A 20,944-nucleotide genomic window follows, 5' to 3' on the forward strand; every position below is an offset into this window, starting at 1 on the left:
TTAATTCAACCCATTCTGCAGTTCACCGTCACCTGCAACAGCTCGGAAAAGTGTAAAAACTTGGAAAATGGGTTCCTCATGATTTGACAGAAGCCAACCTCAGAGCAAGAGTGGACATTTGCACTTCTCTGCACTCTCGTGAACGTAACTCACCTTTTCTGGACTAACATCATTAGAGTTGAAAAATGGATATTTTATAAAAATGTTAAGCGCCGCAGACAATGATTCAGTGCACGTAAACTGGCTAAAGCACAACGCTTAATGAACCTCCTCCCTAGGAACTTCTTGTTAAGCGTTTGGTGGGATATTGTTGGTGGGATCCACTTTGAGTTACTGCCACTCAATGTAACGATTACATAAGACAACAGTTAGACGCTTGAATATTGCACTGAAAGTAAAGAGGCCTGCTTGGATCAATCGTAAAGGTGTTGTGTTACACAAGGATAAACACGACCCTTTACAGAAAGGATCACGTCTGAAAAAATGGAAGAGCTAGACTGGGAAAACTTCCACATCCTTCTTATTCTCCAGACCTTACTCCATATGTTTATCATCTATTCAGAAGTTTGCAGAAGTGTCAAAACTACACTCTCTACATTCTTTTCCTCCAAACCCCAAGAATTTTACAGAAGTGACATTCAGAAGTTTGTGAATCGTTGGCAGGAAGTAATTAATAATAATTGAACATACATTACGAGGGTTGTTCAAAAAATACGTGGACTGTTTGAATTGCGCGACTCCAGTTGGTTCCAGGGGAATCCGCTTGGTGTCGCTAGGTTCGCACAGATCAGCTGATTACGACGCCATTTCCCGATTGCAGATATCTTCATTTGTGTATTAGCTACGCGGTTTTAAGTGAATTGCGATTTTTTTCGTTTGGCGGATTTCAGAATGAATGAATGACCTGAAGGAGCAACGACTTGCCGTGAAATTTTGTGTTAAATTTGGAAAATCTGCGACTGAAACTTTTGCTATGCTTAACACGACTTACGGTGATGTTGCTATGAATCGTACGGCATGTTTCAAGTGGCATGAACGTTTTAGGGATGGTCGACAGTCCATTGAAGATGATGGGCGTCCTGGACGTCCTTCCACGTCAACTGACGACCACAGGTCGACAAAATCAACACCCTGGTGCGGACAAATCGACGTCCGACTGTCAGGGAGCTTGCTGAAGAGTGTGGGATATCAGTTGGATCTTGTTACGAGATTTTGACCAAAAAATTGAAGATGCACCGCGTTGCTGCGAAATTCAGCCCTCAGAACTCGTGAGTTTTTGGCCAAACACACGATCACTGTTCTTCCCCACCCCCCTACTCACCTGACCTTGCTCCTTGCGATTTTTTCTTGTTCCCCAAACTCAAAATACCCTTGAAAGAAAGAAGATTTGAGACGATTCCCGAGATTAAGGCAAATGCGACGAAGGAGCTTGAGGACATTACAAAAGAAGCGTACCAGGACTGTTTCAACAAGTGGAAACACCGTTGGGATAAGTGTGTGCGTTGGGGAGGAGAGTACCTTGAAGGGGTCCCAGACCTGTAACTTCTAAATAAAGTACATTTATTTTATGACGTCAGTCCGCGTATTTTTTGAACAGACCTCGTATTGATTAAATAACAATAAAAGCCTTTGAAATCCTTTCTCTTTTTCTGAACCAAAAATTGGACATTACTTAAGGGATCACATGATATATTATATCATGATGTATCCGTAGGTGACATTTACAGATAAAAATAATATACCATGATGTATAGCTAGCGACATTTACGGTTAAATATTATTTACCATGATATGTCGCCAGTCGACATTTGCAGATGAATATTACCTACCATGATGTGTCACTACTCGACATTTACAGATAAATATGATAAACCATAGTGTTTCATTAGTTGATATTTACATATGAATATAATGTACCATAATTTTTGTAGTGGACACTTGCGGATAAATATACCATGATGTGTCACTAGTCAACATTCACAGATAGATATAATGTACTATAATGTATCACAAGTTGTCATTTAAAGAAAAATATAATATACCGCGATGTATCGTTGGTCCACATTTACAAATAAATATAATATACCATAATGCATCGCTAGTCGATAATTACACATAATATACGGTGTCAGTCAGTTAGTGAACTTGTTTCTTATTCTTTTAGTTATTTAGTGAATATTTTTCTTAAAGTGATAGTCAGTTAGTGAACTTGTTTCTTATTCTTTTACTTATTTAGTGAATATTTTTTCTTAAAGTGATAGTCAGTTAGTGAATCTTATTTATTGCTTAAGTTACTTAGTAAATCTGTTACTTAATGTGTTAGTCAATTAGAGAATCTGTCTTTTATTGTTTTAGTTATACAGTGTGTTTGTTACTTAATGTGCTAGTTAGTTAGTAAAACTGTTTTTTGTTCTTTTAGTTATTAATGTATAAGTTATTTAATGTGTTAGTCAGTTACTGAATCTTTTTTTTATTATTTCAGTTACTTAGTGTATTGGTTACTTAATATGTTAGTGAATTAATGAATCTGATTTTTATTGTTTTGTTATTTAGTGTATAGGTTAGTTAAGGCGTTAGTCAATTAATGAATCTATATTTTATTGACTTAGTTATTCAGTTTATATGCCACTTTATCTGTTAGTCAATCAGTGAATTTGGTTTTCATCGTTTTAGTTGATTAGTGTATATATTACTTAATGTGTTAGTTATTTAACGAAACTGTTTAATTCTTTTAATTATTTAGTGTATATATTACTTAATGTGTTAGTTATTTAACGAAACTGTTTTAATTTCTTTAGTTAATTGGTGTATATGCCACTTAATGTTCTTGCCAGTTAGTGAATCTTTTTTATTGTTTTAGTTATTTCGTGTATAAGCTACTTAATGTGTTAGTTATTTAGCGAATCTATTTTTTATTGCTTTCCTTATTTAGTGTATATGTTAATTGATATGTTACTTATTCAGTAAATCTCTTTTTTATTGTTTTAGTTATTTAGTCCATATTTTACCAAATGTATTAGTGAATTATTGAATCTGTTTTTTTACTGTTTTGTTGTTTAGTGTATAGGTTAGTCAATGTGTAAGCCTGTTTTTCATTCTTTTAGATATTTAGGCAATATATTATTTAAGGTGTTAGTCAATTAGTAAGTCTGTTTTTTATTGGTTTAGTTCTTTAGTGCATATATTACTCAATGTATTAGCTATTCACTTTTATTGTATTTGTTATTCAGTGCAATTGTTATTTAGTGTATAGTTAATTAGTGAATTTTTATTGCTTTAGTTATTTATTGCATATGTTACTTAATTTATCAATCAATTAATGAATCTTTTTATCGTTTTGGTTATTTAGTGTATTTGTTACTCAATATGTTAGTTATTTAGTCAATCTTTTTATTGTATTTCTTATTCAGTGTGTATGTTATTTAATGTGTTAATCAATTAATGAATCTGTTTTATATTGTTTTAGTTATTTAGTTTGTTTTGGAATTTCGCACAAAGCTACTCGAGGGCTATCTGTGCTAGCCGTCCCTAATTTAGCAGTGTAAGACTAGAGGGAAGGCAGCTAGTCATCACCACCCACCGCCAACTCTTGGGCTACTCTTTTACCAACGCATAGTGGGATTGACCGTAACATTATAACGCCCCCACGGCTGGGAGGGCGAGCATGTTTGTCGCGACTCGGGCGCGAACCCGCGACCCTTAGATTACGAAGCCCACGCCTTAACGCGCTAGGCCATGCCAGGCCTTTCGTTATTTAGTAAATATGTTACTTAATCTGTGATTGAATTAGTGAATCTTTTTACTGTTTTAGTTATTTAGTGAATATGTCACTTAATGTGTTAGTCAATTAGTGAATCTGTTTTTTATTGTTTTACTTATTTAGTGTATATGTTACTTAATGTGCTAGCTATTTAGTGAATCATTTTATTGTTTTAGTTATTTAGAATATATGTTACTTAATGTGTTAGTCAGTTGGAGAATGTTTTCATTGTTTTAGTTATTTAGTGTATATATTATTCAATGTGCTAGTCAGCTAGTGAACAATTTTCTATTGTTTTCGTTATTTAGTGTATATGTTACTTAAAGTGTTAGTTGATTAATGAATCTCATTTTTATTGTTTTAGTTATTTAGTGTATGTGTTAGTTAATGTGTTGATTATTTAGTTTATCTGTTTTTATTGCTATAGTTATTTAGTATATATGTTAATGTATTACTTATTTAGTGAATGTCTTATTGTTTTAGATATTCTGTGTATGGGTTACTTAATGTGTTATTCAATTAGCGAATCTGTTTTTATTGCTATAGTTATTTAGTATATATGTTAATGTATTACTTATTTAGTGAATGTCTTATTGTTTTAGATATTCTGTGTGTGTGTTACTTAATGTGTTATTCAATTAGCGAATCTGTTTTTATTGCTTTACTTATTTAGTGTATATGCTAGTTGATATATTAGTTATTTAGTGAATCTCTTTTGTATTGTTTTATATATTTAGATAATATGTTACTTAATGTGTTAGTCAATTAGCATATCACTTTTATTTTGTTTTAGTTATTTAGTGTACATATTACTTAATTCGTTAGTCAGTTAGAGAATCAGTTCTTTATTCTTTTCGTTATTTAGTGAATATGTTACTTAAAGTGTTAGTGAATTACTGAATTTGTTTTCATTGCTTTGATTATTTAGTGTGCATGTTACTTGATGTGTTAGTCAATTAATGAGTCTGTTTTTTTATATTTTTAGCTATTTAGTGAATATGACACTTAATGTTTTAATCAGATACTGAATGTGTTTTCATTGCTTTAGTTATTTAGTATATACATTACTCAATGTGCTAGCCAGTTAGTGAACCATTTTTTATTGTTTTCGCTATTTAGTGTATACGTTCCTTGAAGTGTTAGTTGTTTAATGAATCTGGTTTTTATTGTTTTAGTTATTTAGTGTATGTGTTAGTTAATGTGTTAATTATATAGTTAATCTGATTTTATTGTTTTACTTATTTTGTGTATGTGTTACTTAATGTGTTAGTTAATTCGTGAATCTGTTTTTATTGTTTTGTTACTTATGTGTACATGTTAGTTAATGAGTTAGTGAATAAGTGAACGTATTTTTTGTTTTAGTTATTCATTGTATATGTTATTTAATGTGTTATTCAACTAGTGAATGTGTTTTACATTGTTTTAATTATTTAGTGTATATGTTACTTAAAGTGTTAGCCAGCTAGTGAATATTTTTTGTTTAGTTATTTAGTGTATATGTTATTCAGTGCATCAGTTGTTTAATGAATCTCTTTTTATTGTTTTAATTATTTAGTGTATATGTTGGTTAATATGTTAGTAAAATAGATAATCTATTTTTTTGTTGTTTTAGTTAGTAAATATATTACTTAATGTGTTATTCAATTAGTGAATTTGTTTTTTATTGTTTTAATTATTTAGTGTATATGTTAGTTAAGGAGGTAGTCAATAAGTGAATCTATTTTTCTTGTTTAGTTATTTGGGGAATCTCTTACTTAACATGCTAGTCAGTTATCAAATCTCTTTTTTATTCTTTTAGTTATTTAGTGAACATGTGTTACTTAATGTGTTAGAAGATAGTTAATCTGTTTCTTATTGTTTTAGTTATTTAGTGCATATGATATTTGAAGGGTTACTCAATTAGGGAATCTGTTTTTTATTGTTTTAGATATCTAGTGTACATGTTGCTTAATTTATTAGCTAGTTAATGAATCTTTTTTATTGATTTAGTTATTTGTTGTCCATGTTACGTAATGTGTTAGTTCTTTAATGAGTCTGGTTTTTATTGTTTCTATTACTTTCTGTATATATTAGTTAATGTGTTAGTTAATTAGTGGATCTGCCTTTTGTTGTTTTAGTTATTTAGAAAATATATTACTTAATGTGTTATTCAATTAGTGAGTTTTTTTTTTATTGTTTTAATTATCTTGTGTATATGCTAGTTAATGTGTTAGTCATTTAGTGAATCTGTTTTTGTTATAGTTAAATAGTGAATATGTTAATTCATTTGTTAGTCAATTAATGAACCAATTTCTGGTTGTTTTCGTTATTTAATGTACATGTTACGTAATGATATAGTTAATTAGTGAATCTGTATTTTATTGTTTTAGTTAATTAGTGTATATGTTAGTTAATGTGTTAATTATTTAATGAATCAGTTAAATTGTTTTAATTACTTAGTGTATATGTTACTTAATGTGTTAGCTATCTAGTGAATCTGATTTTTATTGTTTTGTTATTTAGTGTACAGGTTAGTTAAGGTGTTAGTCAATTAATAAAACTATATTTTGTTGACTTAATTATTCAGTGTATATGCCACTTTATGTGTTAGTCAATCAGTGAATTTGGTTTTCATCGTTTTAGTTAATTAGTGTATATATTACTTAATGTGTTAGTTATATAAGAAAACTGTTTAATTGTTTTAGTTATTTAAGATATTTGTTAGTTAATGTGTTAGTCAATTAGTGAGTTTGTCTTTTAATTGTTTTAGTTATTTAGTGAGTATATTACTTAATGTGTTAGTTATTTAATGAAACTGTTTTAATTTCTTTAGTTAATTAGTGTATATGCCACTTAATGTGCTAGCCAGTTAGTGAATCTTTTTTATTGTTTTAGTTATTTCGAGTATAAGCTACTTAATGTGTTAGTTATTTAGCGAATCTATTATTTATTGCTTTCCTTATTTAGTGTATATGTTAATTGATATGTTACTTATTCAGAAAATATCTTTTTTATTGTTTTAGTTATTTAGTCCATATTTTACCAAATGTGTTAGTGAATTGTTGAATCTGTTTTCTACTGTTTGTTAGTGTATAGGTTAGTCAATGTGTAGGTGAATGAGTGAGCCTGTTTTTTATTCTTTTAGATATTATTATTAGATATAGACAATATATTATCTAACGTGTTAGTCAACTAGTGAGTCTGTTGTTATTGTTTTAGTTATTTAGTGAATCTTTCTTCTTGTATTTCTTATTTAGTGAATCTGTTTTTGTTATAGTTAATTAGTGAATATGTTAATTCATTTATTAGTCAATTTGTTTTAGTTATTTAGTGTATATATTACTTAATTCGTTAATCAGTTAGAGAATCTGTTCTTTATTCTTTTTGTTATTTAGTGGATTTGTTACTTAAAGTGTTAGTGAATTACTGAATGTGTTTTCATTGCTTTGATTATTTAGTGTGCATGCTACTTGATGTGTTAGTCAATTAATGAGTCTGTTTTCTTATATTTTTAGCTATTTAGTGAATATGACACTTAATGTGTTAATCAGATACTGAATGTGTTTTCATTGCTTTAGTTATTTCGTATATAGGTTAATTGATGTGTTAGTCAGTTAGAGGGAACATGTTTTTCATTGTCTAATTATTTAGCGTATATATTACTCAATGTGCTAGCCAGTTAGTGAATCATTTTTTATTGTTTTCGCTATTTAGTGTATTTAATGTGTTATTCAACTAGTGAATGTGTTTTACATTGTTTTAATCATTTAGTGTATACATTACTTAATGTGCTAACGTGAACGTTTTTAATGTTTTAGTTAGTGTATATGTTAGTTAATGTTTTAGCGAGTTAGTGAACGTTTTTAATGGTTTAGTTAGTTAGTGTATGTGTTACTTAATGTTTTAGCGAGTTAGTGAACGTTTTTAATGTTTTAGTTAGTTAGTGTATGTGTTACTTAATGTTTTAGCGAGTTAGTGAATATTTTTAATGTTTTAGTTAGTTAGTGTATATGCTATTAATGCGTTAGCCAGTTTGTGAATCTTTTTTTTTTTTTTGCTATTTAGATATTTAGTGAATCTGTTATTACTGTGTTAGTCAGTCAGTTTGTTATTTTGTCGTACTTAAAAGTGGTAGTGTAACAACTAAGTGACTATCTAATTTTATTCGAGAGTTAGGTACACCTCATTGAGAACTCGTTGAAAATTAATTGTAGATACGGTTTATAATATCATATTTACGCTCGACATGAAGATGTAAGTGATAGAATGATTTTTCAACTACTTAATTATATCTGTTGTAAAATCATATTTGCCATTATTAAAAGGTATATATCATAAAATCATATTTTCTATCTGCATAAAGATGCATGCGATAAAATTGTTTTTATCGTTATTTCGATAAAATGACTGTGTTTTAAAACGATAATATTCCACTACATTCCAGGTGTATCGTTTTTATGATGAATGAGTTGGCAGTGAAATTGGACGGTGGATATAACATGGAGATCATGTCACGATTATATCTGTTTGTTGAATCGTGACAAATTCACTGGAGGGCTATTTGTACCAAATCCACTTTCGTAGATGGTATAATAAAATCGAAAAGTTTAAAACATTGCAATTGTAAATGTGCCATTGTAGGACAAATAAATACTAACTACAGAGGAGGCTTACATAAAGCGATTATTGCGGGTAAAACAGAACAATATGTTGGAAGGCAAGTCATTCCTCTCTAAAAACAATGAATAAAGTGAAACGGTAATAACAAACTGTGCTTAGTTCATGAACTATGTTTCCTCGCGAACAGCTGTATTATAGAAATATTTGTACTTATTAACATACTAAATGGAAGTTTTAAAGGCACAAGAGAAAAAAGGTTATTATTTATGAATTTCACCTTTAACAAAATAACTCTTGAGACGTCGACGGAAGTTGAATATTGCGTGAGTTGTTACTGCGTTTTCTGGTGTCCGCTGTTTATTTTTATTATTTCGTGCAGAGAATAGTCTGAAAGTAATATAGTTTTTAGCTCTGTTAAAAATAAAAAGAGAATTCCAGACACCATACTTACTATTCCTTCTCGTAGGTTTATACCTTTTGTATACTTTACTGGAATAGCTAAATGTACCACATGCACATTACTTTATTAAATACTACACGCCACTCCACGTGGTGGGCAAATAGACACGATAACAATGTAGCACAAAATGAAGTTTATCGAACACTGTCGTGTAAATAAAACATTGTTATAACTGGTGTCCATATCAACCATCTGTTTATATTCTACATTATTAATATAATTATAATACCTACCCATATCTGTCGTCTGGTTTTATTCTATTAGTTCGTTCCATATGAAATGGCCGATTGTATATGTAAAAATTAAAACACCATATTTTCAACAAACACTAATTTTATTAATAAAAATATGCTACACTTGCTGCAATGATTTTCACCCAACAAAATACTAATGAAATTATCACCTATCTATAAAACTCCATTGTATTGGAGAGAATAAACTCTTCAAACAATTGTCTCCTGATTCCTAAATGTTTTGTTCTGGAGAAACAGCTTCAAGTGCCGAAAAGGTGATAATCAGTTGGTCATGTGAACATGGTGGATGCTCCAAAATTCCATATTTCAATTTTCTCGATTATAAAACGGTGTTTTGTGAGGTTTGGAGTCTGGCATTATCTTGTAGCAGAATCGGCCCTTGCCTGTTCACCAATGAAGGTTGTTTGGTGGTTAAGTTTTGATGCAGTTTCTCAATTAAACAGCATTAAAACTGTGCTGTAATTGTTGAACATGGTTGCAGAGAGGAGTAATGAATAATTTCCGCTGCAGACCACAATACTGTCACCATACGGTTTCGGCAAATGAATGGAAATTCATTTGCATCTAATCATTTTCCTGACTTCTTCCGGTTTTCGTATATGATCCACTTCTCGTCGCAGACAACCATTCGCTTCAAGGATAATTCTCTATTGATTCTAACCAGTTTCTGCTCCTCCGTCAATTCTTACCGTACCCATTTGTACATTTTAACCTTTCAGATTGAAGACAGGTGACGAGAACGTTGTAATGGAAAATTCTAAATTTGCTATAAGTATCCGAACCGTCATTTCTGAGTTGGCTTCCACAATAGCTCTTAATTTTCGTTCATTCACAACAAATTAATGTCTTTCAAATGATTAATATCATTAGCACAAACTTTATGGAACCAAAGCCCGTTCAGAAGTAGTCCCTTCCATAAACACGAAATTTATCCTTATAGCAATATGGCAAAATTATTTCCCAATTTGCAAAAAAAAAAATGAAGTTTCAATTCTTTAATCTTGTATAGAAACACAAAGATATTATAATACAACTTCTCATGACAAACAAATGAAAAACACAGCACTCTCGTCAATACTGAACATCATATAGTCAAGCGCCTGTATACAACTCAACCTAAATACTGTCACTCTTCAACTAAGCCAAAGTCGGTCATTTTATATAAAACGACCTAATACATCATTAGCATAATTATACTAGCTGTCCATATCAACCATCTGTTTTTATTTTACATTATTAATATTGTTATACTAGTTATCCACATCAATCACCTGTTTATATTCTCGATTATTAACATTGTTATACTAGATGTCCATGTCAACCATCTGTATTTACTCTGCATTACTAACATTGTTATACTAGTTCTCAATATCAAACATCTGTTTTTATTCTATATTATTAGCATTGTTATACAAGTTCTCCATACCAACCATCTATTTTTCTACTACATTATTAACACTGTTATACTACTTGTCCATATCATCCATCTGTTTTTATTCTACTTTATTAATATTGTTATACCAGTTGTCCATATCAATCATCTGTTTTTAATATACATTATTAACATTGTAATTCTTCTCGTCCATATCAATCATCTGTTTACATTCAACATTAGTAATATTGTTATACAAGTTATCCATACAAACCACCTGTTTTCATTCTATATTATTAACATTGTTATATTATTTATAATTATCAATCATCTGTTTTTATTCTACATCATTAACATTGTTACACTATTTGTCAATATCTACCATCTCTTTTCCTTCTAGATTAATATTGTCATATTAGTTCTCCATATCAACAATCTGTTTTTATTCTATAGGGTGGCCTGTAAGTCCCTACCCATCCATAAATATTATGTATCCAGTGTATCTGTGTGCTGTCACCAGTATTCTTGCGCTCATGTTCCCACGTACTTGTCACAATACGCTCTTCAAGTGTAAATGGGTTTACGTTAGCTGTATTTCTCTGAAAAAAAAAGAAACAAATTTATAATACATGCGTAATTGAATATAACATAATAACATATGGATGGGTAGGGACTTACGGGCCACCCTGTACATTATTAACATTTTTGTACTAGTTGACTTACGGGCTTCTTATTCTACATTATTAACATTTTTGTACTAGTTGACCGTATCAATTATCTTCTTATTCTACATTATTAATATTGTTATACTACTTTTCCACATCAACGAATCTGTTTTTATTATATGTTATTAACATTCATACACTAGTTGTTCATATTAATTATCTGTTTTTATTCTAAAATATTAATAATGTTATACTATTTGCCCATATCAGCCATCTGTTTTTATTCTACATTAATACTGTTATACTAGTTGTCCATATCAGTCATCTGTTTTCATTCTACATTATTAACATTGTTATACAGGTTGTCCATATCAATCATCTGTTTTCATTCTACATGAACATTGTTATATTAGTTGACCATATCAACAATCTGTTTTTATTCTACATTATTAACATTGCTATGCTAGATGTCCATACCAATGATCTCTTTTTATTCTACATTATTAACATTGTTGTACTATTTGTCCATACTATTTTATTCTATATTATTTACCTTGTTATACTAGTTGTCCATACCAATGGTCTCCTTTTATTCTACATTATTTACCTCGTTATACAAGCGGTCAATATCAACCATCTGTTTTCATTCTACATTAATATTGTTTTATTAGTTATCCATGTCAAAAATCTGTTTTAATCTACATTATTAACATCGTTATACTAGTTGTCCGCACCAATGATCTCTTTTTATTCTACAATATTAAGAATGTTATACTAGTTGTCCATATCAATTATCTGTTTTTAATCTATTTCATTAACATGGTTATACTAATTGTCAATATCTATCATCCGTTTTTATTATACATTATTAACATTCTTAAAATAGTTGTCCATATCCATCATCTCTTTTCATTCTACATTATTAACATTTTAATACTAGCTGTCTACATCAATCATCTCTTTTTCTTCTATATTATTAACATTGTTATACTAGTTGTCAGTATGAACCATCTGTTTTTATTCTGAATTATTAACATTGTCATACTAGTTGTTCATATCTATCATCTGTTTTTATTCTGCATTATTAATATTGTTATACTAGTTGTATATATCAACCATCTGTTTTTATTCATCATTATTAATATTTGTTATCCTAGTTGTCCCTATCTATCATGTTTTTATTCTACATTATTAATAATGTTATACCACTTGTCCATATCAACCATCTGTTTTATTATATGTTATTAACATTATTATACTAGTTGTGAATATCAACAATTTGTTTTCATTTTACATTAACAGTTATGTTAGTCGTCCATATTAACAATCTGTTTTTATTCTACACAATTAACATTGTTACATTAGTTGTCCATATCAACCATCTGTTTTCATTCTAAACTATTAACATTGTTATACCAGATGTCCATATCAACCATCTGTTTTTCTTCTACGTTATTAACATTCTCATACTAGTTGTCCATAACAATCACGTGTTTTTGTTTTACATTATTAACATTATTAAATTAGTTGTCCATATCAACCATCTTTATTTATTATACACAATTACCATTGTTACACTAGTTGTCCACTTCAACCATCTATATTTATTCTGCATTATTAACATTGTTATATTAGTTATCCATATAAACCATCTGTTTTTATTCTACATGACTAACATTGTTATACTAGATCTCAATATCAACAATTTTTTTTCATTCTACATTAACACTGTTATATTAGTTGTCCATAACAACAATCTGTTTTTATTCTATAGTATTAACATTGTTATACTCGTTGTCCATATCTAATTTTTTATTTTACATTATCAATATTGTTATAACTACTTGTCCATATCAACCACCTGATTTTTTCTACGTAATGAACATTGTTACACCATTTGTCCATATCAATCATCTGTTTTATTATACAATATTAACATTGTTAAACCACTTGTCCAAACCAATCATGTTTTCATTCTACATTATTAATATTTTAATACTAGTTGTCCATATCAATTATCTGTTTTTAATTTACTTGATTATCATCATTATACTAATTGTCAATATCTATCATGTTTTTATTATACGTTATTAACATTCTTAAAATGGTTATCCATATCCGTCATCTGTCTTCATTCTACATTATTAACATTTTAATACCAGCTGTCTACATCAATCATCTCTTTTTCTTCTACATTATAAACATTGTTAAACTAGTTGTCCATACCAATTATCTCCTTTTATTCTACTTTATTAACATTCTTATACTAGTTATCCATATCAACCATCTGTTTTTATTCTACATTATTAACAATTATATCATTTATCCATATCAATCATCTGTTTTTATTATACTATTAACAATACTAGTTCTCAATATGAACCCTGTGTTTCTTCTGAATTATTAATTTTTTATAGTAGTTGTCCACATCAATAATCTCTTTATTCTACACTATTAACATTGTTATAGTAGTTGTCCATACCTATTATCTGTTTTCGTTCTATGTTATTAACATTTTAATACTAGTTGTCCATATGTGTGATCTGTTTTTATTCTAATTTATTAACATTGTTGTACTAGTTGTCAGTATCAACCATTTGATTTCATTCTACGTTAACATTGTTATATTAGTTATCTATATGAACCATCAGTTTGTGTTCTACATTGTTAACATTCTTATATTAGTTGTCCATATCAGCCATTTATTTTTATTCTACATTAACACTGTTATACTAATAATTTTCCATATCAACCATATGTTTTTATTCTACAATAACCAAGTATTGAGTCAGATGGTGAGACAGTAAACACATCACACACATATAATGAATCATGTCAGTAACCAGCAATAGAGTCAGGCAACTGGACAGTAACAATATCACATAAATTATCATAAATCATGTGACTAACCACCTTTACAGTCAGGCAGTTGGACAGTAACAATATCACATATATTATCATCAATCATGTCGCTAACCAGCTACAGAGTCATGTACTGGGACATTAAAAACATGCTGTAAATTATCATGAATCATGTAGCTAACCAACTAAAGGGTCAGGCAGCAGTGCAGTAACAACAGTATGGATGATATCATGAACCATCTCACTAACAAGCTATGAAGTCAGGAAGTGGGACAGTAAGAACATGACATAAATAATCATGAACCATATCACTAACCAGCTACAGAAGCAGATAGTGGGAAACTAACAGCATCACCTAAATTACATCATAAATCATGCCACTAACCAGCTGTACAATCAGGTAGGGAGGAAGTAACAACATGCCATAAAGGAACATGACCATGTCACTAACTAGCTATATGGTCAGGTAGGAGGACAGTAAAAACATGCCATAAATTATATCATGAACCATATCACTAACAAGTTATAGAGTCAGGTAGTGGGACAGTAACAACTAGACATAAATTATATCATGAACCATATCACTAAGTATTCTATCATTAACCATTAAGTAACATTAGTGTTACATACAGGGTCTGGTAGTGGGACAGTAACACAATCACAAAAATTATCATGAACCATGTCACTAACCAGCTATACAGTCAGGTAGTGGAACAGTAGCAACATGACATAAATTATCATGAATAATGTCGCTAAACAACTATAGAGTCAGGCAGTGGGAGAGAAACAGCTAGTCATAAATTACACCATGAGTCATGTCCCTATCCATCTAGAGTCATGTAGTGGGACAGTAATAACGTCAAATAAATTATCATGAATCATGTCACTGACCAGCTATAGTGTGAGGTAGTGAGACAGTAACAATTTGCCATAGATTATCACAAATCATGTTGTAAACCTGCTAATGAGTCAGTAACATCACATAAATTATCATGAATAATGTCACTAACCAACTATAGAGTCAGGCAGTGTGACAGCAACAACTAGACATAAATTATATAATGAATCATGTCATTAACTAGCTATAGAGTCAGGTAGAGAGACAGTAACAACTAGACATACATTATATCATAAACCATATCACAAATCAGCTATAGAGTCAGGTAGAGGAACAGAAACAACATGCCATAAATTATGTCACCAGCCAGCTATAGAGTCAGGTAGAGGAACAGAAACAACATGCCATAAATTATGTCACCAGCCAGCTATAGAGTCAGGTAGTCGAACAGTAACAATATCACATAAATTATCATGAACCATGTCACTAACCAGCTACAGCGTGAGGTAATGAGACAGTAACAACATCACAAATTATATCATGAATTATGTCACTAACCAGCTGTAGAGACAGGTAGTGGGACTGTAACACCATCACATAAATTATATCATGAATCATGTCACTAACCAGTAGGAAAAGAAAAAAGCTTGGGACAGCTTTGTCACAGTGGTTCAGGTCTTCTTGTGCAATCACAAGGCCAAAAATTATGTTGAACTTGTTGATGTTCTGGTGAAGAACTACGGCAAAATGGGCAGCAGGATGTCCCTGAAAGTCCATATCCTTGATACTCATCTTGATAAATTCAAGGAGAACATGGAAGCATACTGAGAAAAGCAAGGTGAACGCTTCCACCAAGATATACTGGACTTTGAAAGACACTACAAAGGAGCGTATAATGAAAACATGATGGAGACTATATTTGGGGGCTGATATGTGAAAGTGATTTACATTACAGTCACAAAACTACTCATTCTAAAAATTTTTGTTTATTTTTGTATAATTTTAGTATAAATACATGTAAATTTTAATTCATATGTTGTTTTATTCAAACATGGCGTAAATGAAAATGTACAAATTTGCCCATTTTGACAAAATAGGTTAATTTCTAAATTTCATTATCCAGGTTACAAAAGCAAAGTTTGAAGGAAATAATGGTCATTTTTTGTAATTTTATAACAAAGGCAATTAAGAAATAACACATACTATCCAGGAACACAATTTGGGTTACATAGTGTTATCATGAATGAGGTCGCTAACCAGCTATAGAGTCAGGTAGGGGAATAGTAAGAACATGACATAAATCTGATGCCCCTGTACAACCTGAAACTCCATTGTTCCATAGAAGGAGAAAGCACCCCAGATCATGATGGAATCTTCTCCACTGTGTCGTGTAGAAAATATCTCCGGTGGGATATCCTTATGGTTTCAGTAACGTTGGAAGCCATCTGGACCACCCAGGTTAAATTCTTTCTCATCAGAGAACAAAACCTTCCTCCACTTTTCTACGTCCCATGTGTGGTGCTTCTCAACAAAGTTTAACCGAGCTGTTTCGTGGTGTGGAAAGAGGCGTGGCCTTTGAAGACGTTTATGGTTTTTAAAGTCTTTCTCTCGTGATGCCGTCTTACTGTTCTTGAGCTGCATTCTGCATCCGTAAGGGTCTTACTCTGGTTCGACGATCGGCTGGGGTCTTGCCAGACAACCCGTCGAATTCTCCTGCTCAACGCCGGCGAATTTTTCTTGGGCCGACCACTTGAAATTCTTGTTCCGTAGCCCTCAGGGTCTTTTAAGAAATTTGCAATAGCAGTTTTACTACGCCCAGTCTCACCAGCGATGGCACGTTGAGAGAGGCCTTCCTTTTGCAGCGCGATACTTCTGCCACGTTCAAACTCTGTCAACTTTTTAGCCTTTGCCATGTTTTTACCCAATGTAAGACAGGGGTATCAGTAGGAGATGTTGATAACGCTAATGCTTGAACACAAATGACTAAATTTCGTTACGTGTTTATCGATTAACGCTTCTATTTGGTATGGTCTTAAATTTTGACCAGCTAGTATTTAGGCTAATTTCATAGTGTTCACATTTTCCCTATTAAATGTTAAATAGGTTTTTTATTTTTCCTTTTCTTATTTTCATCTTTCAAAGCTCTACTCAAATAAGTGGTTGGGTCTAACAACGCAAAATACATATTTTTTTTCTTTATGTTTATTGGACTTAAGATTTTAGCCAGCAGTGTATATCGTACCTTTCCTAAGCATATATCTATATATATTGTACCATTACTAATTATATATATATATATATATTTAGATATATATATTGTATCGTTACTAATCACATCTATATATATATATTACCATTGCTAAACATAGTTATATACGTATTGTACCATTATTAATCATATCGCTATAAATAAAAACTGAACCATCTGATAATAATAAGAGTATAGAAAGAAAACGACACTGCTTGGCTGCCTCAGTGGGGGGACTTGAGACGATGATATAGTTACAATTCGTCTCACCAGAAAATACACTGACATGGTGATATCATACTGATATCACAATAGTTTCATGAGTAGCACTAGAAGGTTCATAACTAGGAGGAGGGTAGGATGATGAAATCTCTCATGATGAGCATGCAGACAGTTCACGAGCAAACCCTCAGATAACGATGTATATTAATAGATATCAACATCTGATTACGTCATCAACTTTGTAGTACATACTTCAGTTACAATTAATCCCTTAAAATGAGCACTTTTTTATAATTTCTCCACAATAATATATTCACAGCTATAGTTATTTATATCTGAAAATACAAGGTACGGTGGATAATACCACTATGGTACTTTCAATGGCTTCTCTTATCGAGATTCTTTTCACAGACGGTCTTATCATGTGAATACGTCACCAACGTTGTGGTCTATATGAGTTTATGGCCTGAAATGTCACAAGTAAAACTATTATTTGAACGAAACAGTTAATATAACTGATTGTGATTTTTAGTTACAGTTACCTAGCACGTACCATAAAAGTTCTGAACACAAGAAAAACCATTACTTAACGAGGCAACTGTTATAACACAGTGTATTACTTCTATCATGTTTATTACACATACTATCTTAATTAATCCATTATTTCGATGAAGCAAATATATCTTATAGTTTACCTTATATAATTTTGCAGTTATCCTTAACTGTATGTATAAACACTTTGCCAGTTCATTAGTACTATAGTTTTCACTTCTCTTACTGATATAACACATTCTTAAAAGTCTTTATCACGCCTAATAATTCGGTTTTAATAAATGTTGAACAAGACAGTTATATTATTCTTTCATAACTATTGTGTTTCAGTTTAGTATCAATTTACTGCACATTTAATGTAATGTAGTTAGGTTTTTACTGCTTGCTATATTTGTTATACATTTACTTTAATACGTAAGCTTGTTTCAATATAGTTTTTTTTTTTTTTGCATGGGACGTATATTGCTAGATGTGCATTTTGCAAGTTCTGCCTGTTTTGAAAATTTCTGGAAGATTCTGAGAGTAAGAATGAACATTTTTTCTACGAGAACGCTAGCGTTTTTTAATACAGTGGTACCTCGGTTCTCGAACGACTTCCTTCTCGAACAATTCAGTTTTCGAACATATTGTTTGAGAAAAAAAAATGTCTCGGTTGTTGAACATAAACTCGGTTCCCGAACCAAGTTGTCGTGGCCCGAACCCCCGAAATAACCCGACTGACGACTCGAACAACCCTTCGACCATTTTCGGCCGACGCCAAGCTTGCCCAAAACATTTTATCCGCACCTTTCGCTGATTCCACACCCCTGCTAAAATCTGCTGTGAATGTTCTCTTTTTTCTTTTTGTTGTTTTTCTAAATATTCTGATTAAATAAGCCACCATGGGGTCAAAGAAGGATAATAAAAGCAGCAAACCAAAAGGAAAATTTGTTAGAGTCACAATAGAGGTGAAAAAAGACCTCATAGCGAAGTATGAGAGTGGTGTTCATATGTCTGACCTTGCTACACAGTTTGGTATGACGAAGTCTACAGTCTGCACTATACTGATGCCCCCCGCTAGTACAGCGGTATGTCTCCGGATTTACAACGCTACCATCAGGGGTTCGATTCCCCTCGGTGGGCTCAGCAGATAGCCCGATGTGGCTTTGCTATAAGAAAAGCACTGCACCATACTGAAAAATAAAGAGGTCATAAAAGGAGCTGATGTTGCAAAATGAGTGACAGTGCTTACGAAACAAAGATAAGAAACAATGGAAGAGGAAGAAAAACTGTGGTTGATTTGGGTAAATGAAAAACAGCTAGCTGGTGATAGCATTTCTGATACCATCATTTGTGAGAAAGCAAAGCAGTTGCATGCTGACCTCCTGAAAAACACCCCTGGAACAAGTGCTGATACAAGTGATGCCTTTAAGGCTGGTAGGGGGTGGTTTGAAAAATTTAGGAAGAGAAGTGGCATACATGGTATGGTGAGACATGGGGGGTGCCAGTTCTAACAAAGACGCTGCTGATATATTTGTTAGGGAATTTAAGTTCTATGTAGAAGCTGAGGGTTTTATTCCAACAAATGTTCAACTGTGATGAGACACGCCTCTTTTGGAAGAAAATGCCAAAGAGGACCTACATCATCAAGGAGAAGTCACTGCTAGGACACAAGCTAATGAAGAACAGGCGAACTCTATTGTTATGTAGTAATGCAAGTGGGGACTTAAAACTTAAGCCTTTGCTTGTGTACCATTCTGAGAACCCGAGAGTTTTTAAGAAAAATAATGTCCTGAAAAGTAAACTAAATGTCATGTGAAAGGCTAATGGTAAAGCATGGGTAACCAGGCAATTTTTTATGGAGTAGGTCCATGAAATGTTTGCTCCAAGTGTAAAGAATAACCTCACGGAAAAACAGTTGCCACTCAAGGCCCTTCTTATGATGGACAATGCACCTGCTCACCCACCAAACTTGGAGAACGGGTTGGTGGAGGAGTACAGTAATCCATAACTAATATGACTCTCCCTGTCGTAACATCATCATATACCTGTAATCCATAACTAATATGACTGTCCCTGTCATAAAATCATCATATACCTGTAATCCATAACTAATACACCCTTGTGAAAAAATTAATTGAAACAAATGGTCATTTTACAATATTTTCAGCATGGCGGTCGGTGTAGGTTCGCTGGACCCGCTGATTTCCTTTAATAGTCATTTTTTCACACAGACGGCGTCATTAGCTGTGTTTTGCAGTACGGTCGATCTATTTTTGGGATATCTGACGAAATATTGAAGAATATTCCGTCTTTCGAAATTGCGTTAGAAGGGCAAGAAGACCAGTCAAAAACAACTTCTTACAAACTCAATGAAAAAAAACGGTATCAATGTGGTCTGATATACAAGAACTGGACCCAAGAACAATGGAGGAAGGTGTTATTCAGTGACGAGACTCATTTCTTCGTACAGGGTCAAAGAAGTCTGCATGTTCGCAGATCTCCAGGTGAGAAACTTCGAGAATCTCACATCAATCAGTTTGTAAAACATCCCTTGAAGAACATGTTTTGGGCTTTTTCAGCTACTATGGCGTCGGAGGCTTACATATCGTAGAAGGTATGATGTGAGGACCACAGTACATCGAAGTTTTGCAGAGAAGGGTCGTTCCAGAATTGAAAAAGAGATTTCCAGATGGATCTGGCATTTTTTAGTAAGATCTGGCTCCGTGCCACACATCAAAACTTGTGAAGAATTTTATGACTACAACGTGAATAAAGGTGCTGGACTAGTCTGGAAACTTTCCACACTTAAATATTATTAAAAAATCTTTGGGGATTTGTAAAGAAAGACTTCAGGGAAAAGACTGTACTATGAAAAATGAGCTAATTGAGGCTATAATTGAGGTGTGGTACTGCAATCCAAAAATTAGTAAAGATTGTATTCAACTCGTGAACTCGATGCCAAAGCAGATTAATGATCTTCTGAAAAATAAAGGCGGTCATCAACTCGTGAACTCGATGCCAAAGCAGATTAATGATCTTCTGAAAAATAAAGGCGGTCATATCATGTATTAATTTGTGAGTAATTTTTGGATTCTCAGAAATAAAATGCAAAAAATTGAAAAAATCGTAA

The 20,944-nt window shown here is 31.9% G+C and overlaps 1 protein-coding gene across 2 annotated transcripts; it reads right to left on the reverse strand.

Moving 5' to 3' along the window:
- Positions 1–9,134: 9,134 nt before the first annotated feature.
- LOC143236043 (uncharacterized) lies at positions 9,135–16,789 on the reverse strand. Of its 2 annotated transcripts, none has more exons than XM_076474275.1 (2): positions 15,438–16,789; positions 9,135–11,044 (listed from the first exon to the last, which is right to left on the reverse strand). In XM_076474275.1, exons 1-2 carry the CDS (start codon positions 15,600–15,602, stop codon positions 10,874–10,876), a joined length of 336 nt encoding a protein of 111 aa, XP_076330390.1. In that variant the 5' UTR covers positions 15,603–16,789; the 3' UTR covers positions 9,135–10,873. Both variants share the same exon structure in this region; 1 of them encodes a protein (XP_076330390.1).
- Between the last annotated feature and the right edge of the window lie 4,155 nt (positions 16,790–20,944).

Source organism: Tachypleus tridentatus, chromosome 13, assembly GCF_004210375.1.
Source record: "Tachypleus tridentatus isolate NWPU-2018 chromosome 13, ASM421037v1, whole genome shotgun sequence".
Lineage (NCBI taxonomy): Eukaryota > Metazoa > Arthropoda > Merostomata > Xiphosura > Limulidae > Tachypleus > Tachypleus tridentatus.

What these genes read in the sequence shown, in the direction of transcription:
- LOC143236043 (XM_076474275.1), bottom strand. Translation starts at nt 15,602, where the DNA reads ATGAGTATCAAGGATATGGACTTTCAGGGACATCCTGCTGCCCATTTT. An exon ending in GCTTTTTTCTTTTCCTACTG is followed by an intron (nt 11,045 to 15,437) that starts GTTAGTGACATG and finishes TTTTTTTTTCAG; the next exon opens with AGAAATACAGCTAACGTAAA.